Here is a 13,770-nt window from a genome sequence, read left to right as displayed (position 1 = left end):
CCATACACTGATTATATACACAGCACTATCACTGAGACCCCCATACACTGATTATAAACACAGCACTGTATCACTGAGACCCCATACACTGATTATATACACAGCATTGTATCACTGAGCCCCCCATACACTGATTATATACACAGCACTATCACTGAGCCCCCATACACTGATTATATACACAGCACTGTATCACTGAGCACCCCATACACTGCACTGTATCACTGAGCCCCCCCCATACACTGATTATAAACACAGCACTATCACTGATCCCCCTGTACGCCGACACACAGCACTGTATCACTGATCCTCCATACACTGATTATATACACAGCACTGTATCACTGATCCCCCATACACTGATTATATACACAGCACTATCACTGAGCCCCAATACACTGATTATATACACAGCACTATCACTGAGCCCCCATACACTGATTATATACACAGCACTATCACTGAGCCCCCCATACACTGATTATATACACAGCACTGTATCACTGAGCCCCCCCATACACTGATTATATACACAGCACTGTATCACTGAGCCCCCCCATACACTGATTATATACACAGCACTGTATCACTGAGCCCCCATACACTGATTATATACACAGCACTGTATCACTGAGCCCCCCCATACACTGATTATATACACAGCACTGTATCACTGAGCCCCCATACACTGATTATATACACAGCATTGTATCACTGAGACCCCCATACACTGATTATATACACAGCACTGTATCACTGAGCCCCCCCATACACTGATTATATACACAGCACTGTATCACTGAGCCCCCATACACTGATTATATACACAGCACTGTATCACTGAGCACCCCATACACTGCACTGTATCACTGAGCCCCCCCCATACACTGATTATAAACACAGCACTATCACTGATCCCCCTGTACGCCGACACACAGCACTGTATCACTGATCCTCCATACACTGATTATATACACAGCACTATCACTGAGCCCCAATACACTGATTATATACACTGCACTATCACTGATCCCCCCCATACACTGATTATATACACAGCACTATCACTGATCCCCCTGTACGCTGACACACACAGCACTGTATCACTGAGACCCCCATACACTGATTATATACACTGCACTGTATCACTGATCCCCCCATACACTGATTATATACACAGCACTGTATCACTGAGCCCCCCATACACTGATTATATACACAGCACTGTATCCCTGATCCTCCATACACTGATTATATACACAGCACTATCACTGAGCCCCAATACACTGATTATATACACTGCACTATCACTGATCCCCCCCATACACTGATTATATACACAGCACTATCACTGATCCCCCTGTACGCTGACACACACAGCACTGTATCACTGAGACCCCCATACACTGATTATATACACTGCACTGTATCACTGATCCCCCCATACACTGATTATATACACAGCACTGTATCACTGAGCCCCCCATACACTGATTATATACACTGCACTGTATCACTGATCCCCCCATACACTGATTATATACACAGCACTGTATCACTGATCCCCCATACACTGATTATATACACAGCACTATCACTGAGCCCCCATACACGGATTATATACACAGCACTATCACTGAGCCCCCCATACACGGATTATATACACAGCACTATCACTGATCCCCCTGTACGCTGACACACACAGCACTGTATCACTGAGACCCCCATACACTGATTATATACACTGCACTGTATCACTGATCCCCCCATACACTGATTATATACACAGCACTGTATCACTGAGCCCCCCATACACTGATTATATACACAGCACTATCACTGATCCCCCTGTACGCTGACACACACAGCACTGTATCACTGAGACCCCCATACACTGATTATATACACTGCACTGTATCACTGAGCCCCCCCATACACAGCACTGTATCACTGAGCCCCCCATACACCGATTATATACACAGCACTGTATCACTGAGCCCCCATACACTGATTATATACACAGCACTATCACTGATCCCCCATACACTGATTATATACACAGCACTGTATCACTGATCCCCCTGTACGCAGACACACAGCACTGTATCACTGATCCTCCATACACTGATTATATACACAGCACTATCACTGAGACCCCCATACACTGATTATATACACAGCACTATCACTGAGACCCCCATACACTGATTATAAACACAGCACTGTATCACTGAGACCCCATACACTGATTATATACACAGCATTGTATCACTGAGACCCCATACACTGATTATATACACAGCACTATCACTGAGACCCCCATACACTGATTATAAACACAGCACTGTATCACTGAGACCCCATACACTGATTATATACACAGCATTGTATCACTGAGACCCCCATACACTGATTATATACACAGCACTGTATCACTGATCCCCCATACACTGATTATATACACAGCACTATCACTGAGCCCCCTGTACGCTGATTATATACACAGCACTGTATCACTGATCCCCCATACACTGATTATATACACAGCACTATCACTGAGCCCCCATACACTGATTATATACACAGCACTATCACTGAGCCCCCATACACTGATTATATACACAGCACTGTATCACTGATCCCCCATACACAGCACTATCACTGAGCCCCCATACACTGATTATATACACAGCACTGTATCACTGAGCCCCCCATACACTGATTATATACACAGCACTGTATCACTGATCCCCCATACACTGATTATATACACAGCACTATCACTGAGCCCCCATACACTGATTATATACACAGCATTGTATCACTGAGACCCCCATACACTGATTATATACACAGCACTGTATCATGATCCCCCATACACTGATTATACACACAGCACTGTATCACTGAGCCCCCTGTACGCTGACACACACAGCACTGTATCACTGAGACCCCCATACACTCACATACACATAGGACATAGATATAGGGGACGGCCTCTAGCAGGCGGCTCTCACCTCTCTTCCCGGAGACTCCTATACCGTGCGCGGAATCCCAGCTGCCGGAGACATCAGCGCGGCCGTTTGCTCTGGTATTGTTGGGATCTTTCTGGGAGTCCGGGCGGTGTAGAGATCTCCGAGGGTGACTCACGGCTGAATCGATATGGATAGGCTGGGTCTGGCGGCTGGGTCCGGCGGGCAGCAAACGGTGGGGCGGCAGGGTGCGCAAAAACTGACAGGGCGGGATTTAGCCATCTAAAAAAGGGGCAGGGCGCAATGCCATGTGAAAGACACCTAGAGTGAACACTAGGTTCCCCAACTCGGGCATCAGGACCCCATACAGTTCATGTTTCCAGGTTTCTTCACTGCCGCTATGTGAAACACAAGCTGGGCATACACTATACATTTATCTGTCAAATAATCTGTGGTTGGAATGAAAACCTGGTAATGGATGAGAGCAACTGACAGTCGACCGCTTGCTCCCAAACAGTGGAAAATGGGCAAAACCTGTCCGTCATTCAACCAATTTGTATAAACGACAGGTTTTGCCCATTTTCCAGTGTTTGGGAGCAAGCAGTCGACTGTCAGTTGCTCTCATCCACTACCAGGTTTTCATTCCAACCACAGATTATCTGACAGAATTGTATAGTGTATGCCCAGCTTAACTCATTGCAAGTTACAAAAAGAAAAGTCAAAACGTCAGTCTCCTCAAAATGTGGGACTATGCTAAGCAGAGCGGAGTAACATGGTCCATGAACTCCTCATACGTGGCTTCAGCTGCACACTGTACTTCACGTTCCAGAGGCAACCCATACGTGTTCTATACTGCTGTAAAGGCCGGAGGGAATGGCAATCAAGCTCAGCCTATATCTTTTAGCTGTGCGCAGTAGCCTCTCGCTACACTTCACTCAGCCCCGATTTCTAGCAATTATTTCTGGTACTATTTTCTAAGCTACATAAATCTTGAGAAAATATTGCTGTTACAGGGTAGGTTATGTCAACACAGATAAATGATAAAGTATACTAGCAGCACAGTGGTTAGCATTACAGCCTCACAGCACCAAGCTACTGGCTTCAAAACCCGCTAAACAGTGCATTCGAAAATATTCACAGCGCTTCCTTTATTTTACACATTTTGTTATGTTACAGCCTTATTCCAAAACGGAATAAATTATTTTTTTCCCCTCAAAATTCTGCACACAACACCCCATATTGACAACGTAGAAAAAAAAAAAAAAAAGTTTGATATTTGCAAATGTAGTTAAAAAAAAAAAAAAAAAAAAAGTAAAAAAAAAAAAAAAAAAAAAAAAAGGAGAAATCACATGTTCATAAGTATTCACAGCCTTTGTCATGAAGCTCAGCCTCCTGTTTCCACTGATCATCCTTGAGATGTTCCTACAGCTTAACTGGCCTCCAGCTGTGGTAAATTCAGTTGATGAAATCGGGCATTATCGTTCTAGTGTATGGGGCCCTTAAGCATAGCAGCTTCTTCTCCGTACAGAAGCTTGGTGAAACATTTAGCTCACCAGGTCATCAGTACCCGATGGAGAGGTATACAACATGTACTGTATCATAGGAATTAATGGTTCGGGCCAACCATTTCTTTATATGGAGTATAGAGCATCTTTAAATGGGAAAGAGGTTTCACAGAAAGTACCTTATATACTGTATAATACATACACACGTTACTCACCCGAATGACGTCTGACGTAGGACAGGAAGAGGAGTGCTCACTCCCTGAGCTCCCAGCGGCCGGACGACATGACTGCAAATAGAGTAAGAACTCCGGTTTAATAACCAAATCACAACTGTTCTACCAAAACATAAAGGAAGGGTCTGTGTCATAAACAGCCAGGGGAAGCCGGAACCATTGTCATATACATTATATAGACAAACTACCTCTTCCCTAAACCTACAGGACAGAAACACTCATTCTAGGTGCGTTTGTTACATCCACAGATAGTTATTTTGTTGGATAGACCGGCGCTCTCTGCATACAATGGTTCCCAGGCTGCAGTTTCAAGAATACGGGTTCAGCGCAGTCTGGTGCTTCCCCCTTCAGAATCTCTAACAAAAGTTAAAAAGCAGTATATAGCAAAAAGTAACCAACTTGCTGGGGGCCATTCGAGAATTAAAAAAAAAAAAAACCCCACAAGGTATAGATTTTAGGCCTAATTTTATATTCTTTTACACTACTAAAGCTAGGTACACACAGTCAGATTTTTTTTTTAGGGGGGGTGTTGACAATTTTTCAGGAAATTGTAGGCACCAATATCCGAGCGACACACTAAAAGATTTTAAATTTTTAAAGTTACCAATTTTCTGCCACCTCACGTTGCATTTGCATATGTCCGTCTAGAAGTAGGATGATGTAGTAAGAGGAAAACATAGGAAATATGGGCAGATTATGGAGAACGCACACACCTTGCTCAATATCTGGAGATTGTGGCAGATATTTTTGTTTGGGACGATAGACCGAAAAATCGGTTGTTCGTGTGGGGGCAAAATTTTCCCGGATATTTGGTGAAATGCCGACACGATCGTTTGTACACACTAAATAATAACGTTGGTCGTTCTTCCAATTATTGGCAAATCAGCCTAATAACTGTAGTGTGTACCTATCTTTAGGGGAGAATTCAATTTGCCGCGGTAATTTCCCACAAGCTAATTGAAGTAGCAGGGCTATGCAATTAATCACAGGCTGTAGTTAACAAGGATTTTGGTTTTTCCTAAGAGCCTGAAATCTGTTAAACAGCCAGTTTTTTGGGTACTGCGGTCATGTTAACCCATAGGACTGGGAACTTATCCTGGGTTCTATGGGTTGTGGCGGTAATTTATTGGGTGAGAGAAAGGGTCGCTAACTGAATATTCCCAGGCGTTAAAGCGAAAGACTACCAAGATTACTGGGGCTAATAAAACACAAAATAGCGGTATTCAATTCTTTTCACCCCCTTCCACACCCATTCTGTTTCTCCTGACGAGTGTGGTATAATCATTTCAGCTCGCTAGCCCTGGGATTGCGAGGACGCCCAACCCTTTACGCAGCTAAACCTGATTACTATGGGCGCGATATGTGGGATAACGGGGATCACTTTAGAAAGGAGATTGGGCGCGATCTCATTTGAGTACCGCCCAAAGGGGCAGATTCAAATATTTTTTTTTGCAGCGGAGAACACTTTTTTCCCCGCAGCCTCCTGAGGTGCGAGAAGGAGAAAAAATAAAAATAAAAACACACATTAAAGTGTTCAATCCCAGCACTTTGGGCATCCCAAAGCAGGAGTTTAGACGAATTTAGCAGTTTTACGCGGCTAAACCCTGTTTGGGCTTAACATGCGTAATGTGCATGGGCGCCCAAACAAATGAATAGTGACAATTGTTTGGCGCGTCTACACAGTCACGCTTAGATGGGATTTTTAGACGCCCAAAAAACAATTGAATTCCCCCCAAAGACATTAATGGGACTATTTAGCAATAATTCCAATATTGGCTCATAACGTTTTTGGTCAATATAGTGATTAATACAAATTTTTCCTGCTGTGCAGTGACAAGCCTTGCAGGGACAGCCGTTGCGTTAATACGTTGTTCCTGCGGCCAGTCTTTTTGGGCTGCTCTGCATATGGCTCATCACCCTCCAGGTGAGATTGCTCTCAATTTAGATAGATTCATGTATGTGCTATTATCGTGTATCAATTATATGACCCAAAGTGGGTGCAATTACGTAGCGATAGGGACCGACAGACGCAGAAATACCTTGACGCAGCCTGGCAGTAAAATCATCTCTCTGCAATTATATACTCTGTATTTCTATCATGTAGCAGTCTCTCTCGCTCCCCCCTCAATTGTCATCCTTGGATATTGCTCCCTCCGTACACGCTCCGTCATCTTCCAGGTGCAGTTTCCACGGGGGAGCAATATAAATTCATAGCAAACAAGTGCCGGGAACGGAGATATATATTTTATTACAAAATAATCTCTCATATCCAGTTGTTTTACAGTTGTGTAATTGCACTGCTGGGAACACTTGCAGTGTAGTTAGAGGGAGGGGCGGAGTTTCACCCGGCATCAGAAGCTGATTGGACAAATTCCAATAAGCATTTCCCTCATAAGCACAGTCTCAGATGACATTGTATAAAGGTAAGCCTTTCCGGATTTGCTTAACGTTCTCCTGCTTGCTGCATAGTAGAAAACGGTAAGCGCTGTAGTGAGCAAAGTTGTAAATCAGGAATTGAAGATAATTGCTTTATCTTCTTCATTAACCCTTTCCAACATAGCCGTGACACACAAATCATGCGGAAATCAACATTTCCCCATGATTTAATTGAAGGTTTGCTTGCTAAATACAGATGCCAAGGGCATATATACGGTGTCCTCATCCTCCCAGGACAGTGAAACGCAACAATGGTAAATTGCTCAAATCAATTTATTGGTCCATTACAGGTGCTTCCAAGGGAGGGGCTCATCTAGAAAAGAACCCCCCTTCCCCACACACACTAGCTCCTCCCATGTAAGCACCTGGACCAATAAATAGATTTGAGCTACTTGCTATTCTTGCGAATCGCTGTTCTGAGAGGCATGTATAGGATCAGAAGATTGAGGACATGCTGGTCCTTGTAGTGCCATATGGAGTATCTTGGGGTGTGTCTCCAGGTGAGTTAGCTCTCAACTTAGAACTCTATAACTGTATGTGCTATTGTCACGATTCTGACTGAGCAATTCTTCAGATATGCCAATCTGGGAACACTGCCCGTGACACCTTACTGATTACATCAGCGAGTGTGGTAAATCCGCACAGTAACTGCAACCAGCAGAAGTACCAGTTGCTGCGTCAGCCAGGCCAAGCGACTTTGAGAGACCACAACTAGGTTGAGCTTCTGCTCTCAACCGCACACAAAATTATTAATACGTAAAAAATTAGGTAACACGAGCCTCTCAAGACTTTGGAGTGAAAGCACAGACAACCAGAACGAAGATTAGATTTTTAATCCAAGTCAAAACTTGTTACAAAAAAAAGTAACAAGAATATAATAGTTCAAATAGTCACATAAGTAATTACAATCTCAAGAAATAAAAATAAGGGAAGGCAAAGGGCCAACGCTCAGAACTGAAGAGTCTTAATGCTGGTTGAGTGAGGTCTCTCCCATCATTTACACCTCCACATACCTGTCCTACATTTTCCCCACAAATTCTCACATACAACTCGCCTATGTAAACCTGGTGTATTTTTCTTGCAATTTTTTGGCAATGTTTTCTGTGCCAATTTAGTACTCGCACCTTATTACATTGGCCATGTTGTATGTACAAAATGGAAAAACATCTGGATGAGATTTTAAAATTGTGCGACTTATGAAACATGCAAGTTTGCATGTTCCAGAGTTTACAAAAAGTGCACGTTTTAGTGCTAAACTCGCACATTTTGCAAACTCCCCCCCTATTACATTTGGGCCATAGTGTGCTGGGGGAATTTCCCCCCCCCCCCCCAACATGGAACAGAAGTGGAAAAGTACAGATCCCAGGAATACCAAGTATACAGAATTTTAGTTCTATAACAAGGTCACCGTGACATGAAAAAACAGTCCTATGACAAAGCAAAGATTATATAACCAGGCTAGACACAACTACAGCCCAGATGTAGTGTAAAATGCTCCACTTTGCACAACGACAGTACTGGGAGCAGACATGAGTATGTGCATGTATAAGTCACGCACTACCAGGACTTGCTGGGAATTGTTACACAGAATTACTAGAACATGAACAGGCCACTCTGCCTGACTTTAGTATCTGTCGCAGTCTCAGATTACACAACATTTTGTGAGGACAAGAGAGAAGAGGTGCATAATACAGAGAAGAGGAGGAGGCCGCCAGCTACCAGAACACACAGTATAGCTCTGCATCAGGCAACTGGAACCTCACAGAGGCCTAGCCTCACTTGTTATGGTGACAGACTGTCCCTTTAAACTCCAGGATTAACAAACTTCTGTATTGTTACCTCACTTCCCCCGTCGGCCTCCCCTCCCCCGCCACAGAACAGGAAGCTGGTCATGCAACCAGCGCATCAACCAAATAACACAGCCCAGGCAGCAGTCAGCTGACTGCAGATTCACAACAACACACGTCATAGGAAAGCTGGAAAGTATTGCTTTGCAAGGCCATAAAGGCACACAGCAAGCCAAGGAGATTTATCCACCAGCATCAGAGATCTGCATGAGTATTCAGATTAACAGAAAGCACGTTTATAAGTTTTATCATCTGTACCCATCCTACATATCAGTACTTTCTAGAGACACCTTTTGCGGCAATTACAGCTGCAAGTCACTTTGGATAAGTCTCTATGAGTTAGCCACTGAGAATTTTGCCCATTCCTCAAGGCAAAACTGCTCCAGCTCCTTCATGTTGGATGCTTTCTGCTTGTGAACAGCAATCTTCAAGTCTGACCACAGACTCTCAATGGATTAAGATCTGGGCTTTGACTAGGCCATTCCAACACATTTACATTTTCCCTCTTAAACCACTCGAGTGTTGCTTTAGCAGTATGCTTCAGTCATTGTCCTGCTGGAAGGTGAAGCTCCATCCCAGTCACAAATCACAGGCAGACAAACAGGTTTTGCTCAAGAATATCCCTGTATTTAGCACCATCCATCTTTCCCTCGACTCAAAACAGTTTCCCAGTCCCTGCTGCTGAAAAACATTCCCACAGCAGCATGCTGCCCCCACCACGTTTCACTGTGGGGGATGGTGTTCTTGGGGTGATGGGGGGGTGTCAAAGATTTGGATTTTTTTTTTTTTTTTTTTTTTTATGGTGTGATGCCTCTTGCTTAGTGGTGTTGCAGCCTCTGAGGCCTTTCAGAAAAGGTGTGTTTACACTGACAGATCATGTGACACTTAGATTACGCACAGGTAGACTTCATTTTACTAAATTATGTGTGACTTCTGAAGGTAAATTGGATGAACCAGAACTTTTGAGGGGCTTCACAGCAAAGTGGAGGAATACATATGCCAATTGTTAAATTTTTATAAATTTCTCATTTCACTTCACCAACTTAGACTATTTTGTGCAGATCCATCACATAGCATTCAGATTTAAAAAAAAAAAAAAAAAAAAAACCCGCTTCTGCTCTCAACCGCACACAAAATTATTAATACGTAAAAAATTAGGTAACATGAGCCTCTCAAGACTTTGGTGTGAAAGCACAGACAACCAGAACGAAGATTAGATTTTTAATCCAAGTCAAAACTTGTTACAAAAAAAAAAAAAAATGTACAAGAATATAATAGTTCAAATAGTCACATAAGTAATTACTAGAGATGAGCGGATTCGGTTTTACTCGGTTCTCAAAACGGCATTTTATTGGCTATCCAAAACATGTGACATCCGTGAGCCAATAAGATGCCGTTTTGAGAACCGAGTAAAACCGAATCCGCTCATCTCTAGTAATTACAATCTCAAGAAATAAAAATAAGGGAAGGAAAAGGGCCAACGCTCAGATCTGAAGAATCTTAATGCTGGTTGAGTGAGGTCTCTCTGCATACCCTGAACATTATAGGATCCAATCTCTTACTGGATGCCACCTCATGATAATGACAGTTTACAGGCAAGATTTCCTTCTATTTAACTAGATGCTGCCGCGAATCCCGACAGCCGGCATACACACATTCTCCCCCCCCCCCTCTTGGGGGTCCAAGTCCTCCCTGGAGGGAGAATAGATAGCAAGGCGCGCTTAGGGCGCCCGCAGTGTGGCAAGCGCAGCGAGCCTGCAAGGGGCTCATTTGCGCTCGCCATGCTGTCGGTATGCCGGTCGACAGGATCCCGGCTGCCGGCATACCATACGACACCCATTTCTACTTCCCATACCTTATATAAACCCCTGATCTTCCATTTTGTCCTGAGGAGGATGAGGATGTTGTGGTGTGGGCTGTAAGTGAGGCAGAAGGCAGCACAGAGGATTGGAGGAGGAGTATGGTGATGTGGAGAAGGATACTGCACCTGCCTTGGGGAAAACACAGACTGGGCAGAATGACCGCTTCAGTTTCTATGAAACTAGTACCCTCGTCCATGCCATGGTGTCAGTATATCCACAGCTACTGTACATGGTGCACAATCACACTGCACATCAGCCCCACGTAAGAGGGACACATGGTGCTCAGTGCTGGACGCGGTGAATGCCGGATGTCACTTCCGGCATGATATAAAAAAAAAAAAATAAGATTTTACTTACCGGTAAATCTATTTCTCGTAGTCCGTAGTGGATGCTGGGTACTCCGTAAGGACCATGGGGAATACACGGGCTCCGCAGGAGACATGGGCACTTTAAGAAAGAATTTAGATTCTGGTGTGCTCTGGCTCCTCCCTCTATGTCCCTCCTCCAGACCTCAGTTAGAGAAACTGTGCCCGGAAGAGCTGACAGTACAAGGAAAGGATTTTGGGAATCCAGGGCAAGATACATACCAGCCACACCAATCACACCGTATAACTTGTGATAAACTTACCCAGTCAACAGTATGAACAACAGAGCATCAGTTCAACCCTGATGCAACAATAACATAGCCCTTATTGCAGCAATAACTATATACAAGTATTGCAGAAGAAGTCCGCTCTTGGGACGGGCGCCCAGCATCCACTACGGACTACGAGAAATAGATTTACCGATAAGTAAAATCTTCTTTTCTCTAACGTCCTAGTGGATGCTGGGGACTCCGTAAGGACCATGGGGATTATACCAAAGCTCCCAAAACGAGCGAGAGAGTGCGGATGACTCTGCAGCACCGATTGAGCAACAATAGGTCCTCATCAGCCAGGGTATCAAACTTGTAGAACTCTGCAAAAGTGTTTGAACCTGACCAAGTATCAGCTCAGTATAGTTGTAATGCCGAGACCCCTCGGGCAGCTGCCCAAAAAAAGCCCACGTTCCTAGTGGAATGGGCTTTAACTGATTTTGGCAGCGGCAATCCAGCCGCAGAATGAGCCTGCTGAATCGTGTTACAGATCCAGCGAGCAATAGTTTGCTTTGAAGCAGAAGCAACCAGCTTGTTTGATGCATACAGGATAAACCGCGACTCAGTTTTCCTGATTCTAGCCGTTCTGGCTACATAAACCTTCAAAGCCCTGACCACATCCAGTAACTCGGAATCCTCCAAGTCACGAGTAGCCACAGGCACCACAATAGGTTGGGTCACGTGAAAAGATAACACCCCCTTTGGCAGAAATTGTGGATGGGTCCGCAATTCTGCTCTATCCATATGGATAACCAGATAAGGGATTTTATATGACAAAGCCGCTAATTCTGACACACGCCTAGCCGAAGCCAAGGCTAATAGCATGACCACCTTCCACGTGAGATTTTTAACTCCACCGTTTTAAATGGTTCAAACCAGTGTGATTTCAGGAAACTTAACACCACGTTAAGATCCCAAGGTGCCACTGGAGACACAAAAGGAGGCTGAATATGCAGCACTCCCTTTACAAACGTCTGAACGTCTGGTAGAGAAGCCAACTCTTTTTGAAAGAGAATGGATAGGGCCGAAATCTGGACCTTAATAGAGCCCAATTTCAGGCCCAAATTCACTCCCGACTGTAGGAAGTGGAGGAAACGGCCCAGCTGGAATTCCTCTGTAGGTGCATTCCTGGCCTCACACCAAGAAACATTTTCCCCATATACGGTGATAATGTTTAGCTGTCACGTCCTTCCTAGCCTTAATCAGCGTAGGAATGACCTCGTCCGGAATGCCCTTTTCTGCTAGGATCCGGCGTTCAACCGCCATGCCGTCAAACGCAGCTGCGGTAAGTCTTGGAACAGACAGGGCCCCTGTTGCAACAGGTCATGTCTTAGAGGAAGAGGCCACGGGTCCTCTGTGAGCATTTCTTGCAGATCTGGATACCAGGTCCTTCGTGGCCAATCTCGAACAATGAGGATTGTTCTCACTCCTCTTTTTCTTATTAGCTTCAGCACCTTGGTATGAGAGGAAGGAGGAGGAAATACATAGACCGACTGGAACACCCACGGTGTCGCCAGGGCGTCTACCGCTATTGCTTGAGGGTCTCTTGACCTGGCACAATACCTCTGTAGTTTTTTGTTGAGGCGGGATGCCATCATGTCCACCTGTGGCAGTTCCCACCGATATGTGATCTGTGTGAAGACTTCCTGATGAAGTCCCCACTCTCCCAGGTGGAAGTGGTGTCCGCTGAGGAAGTCTGCTTCCCAGTTGTCCACTCCCGGGATGAACACTGCTGACAGAGCGCTTACGTGATTCTCCAGCCTGCGAAGAATTCTGGTGACTTCTGCCATCGCCACTCTGCTCCTTGTGCCGCCTTGGCGGTTTGCATGAGCCTCTGCGGTGATGTTGTCTGACTGAATCAGTCTCTTGACTTGACCACAGACCTTGGAAATTTCTTCCCTATGTGACTGCTCCCCACCCTCGGAGGCTAGCGTCTGTGGTCACCAGGACCCAGTCCTGAATTCCGAATCTGCGTCCCTCTAGAAGGTGAGAACTCTGCAGCCACCACAGGAGTGACACCCTGGACCTGGGGGGACAGGGTGATTAACCGATGCATCTGAAGATGTGATCCGGACCACTTGTCCAGTAAGTCCCATTGGAAGGTCCTCGCATGGAACCTGCCGAAGGGAAATGGCCTCATATGATGCCACCATCCTTCCCAGGACTCGAGTGCAGTGATGCACTGACACCTGTTTTGGTTTTAATAGATTCCTGACCAGTGTCATGAGCTCCTGAGCCCTCTCTATCGGGAGATAAACCCTTTTCTGGTCTGTGTCTAGGA

At 44.9% G+C, this 13,770-nt stretch overlaps 1 protein-coding gene across 1 annotated transcript in view; it reads right to left on the bottom strand.

Annotated features, from left to right (window-relative positions):
• WDR26 (WD repeat domain 26) overlaps positions 1-13,770 on the bottom strand; it is a 185,173-nt gene that overhangs the window by 87,076 nt on the left and 84,327 nt on the right. Inside the window, exon 4 of the mRNA XM_063919005.1 lies at positions 4,693-4,764. Within this exon, the coding sequence (XP_063775075.1) occupies positions 4,693-4,764 (72 nt within the window). The remainder of the gene's footprint in view (positions 1-4,692; positions 4,765-13,770) is intronic.

This window comes from Pseudophryne corroboree, chromosome 4, assembly GCF_028390025.1.
Source record: "Pseudophryne corroboree isolate aPseCor3 chromosome 4, aPseCor3.hap2, whole genome shotgun sequence".
Lineage (NCBI taxonomy): Eukaryota > Metazoa > Chordata > Amphibia > Anura > Myobatrachidae > Pseudophryne > Pseudophryne corroboree.
This window is presented reverse-complemented; position numbering and strand designations above follow the sequence as displayed.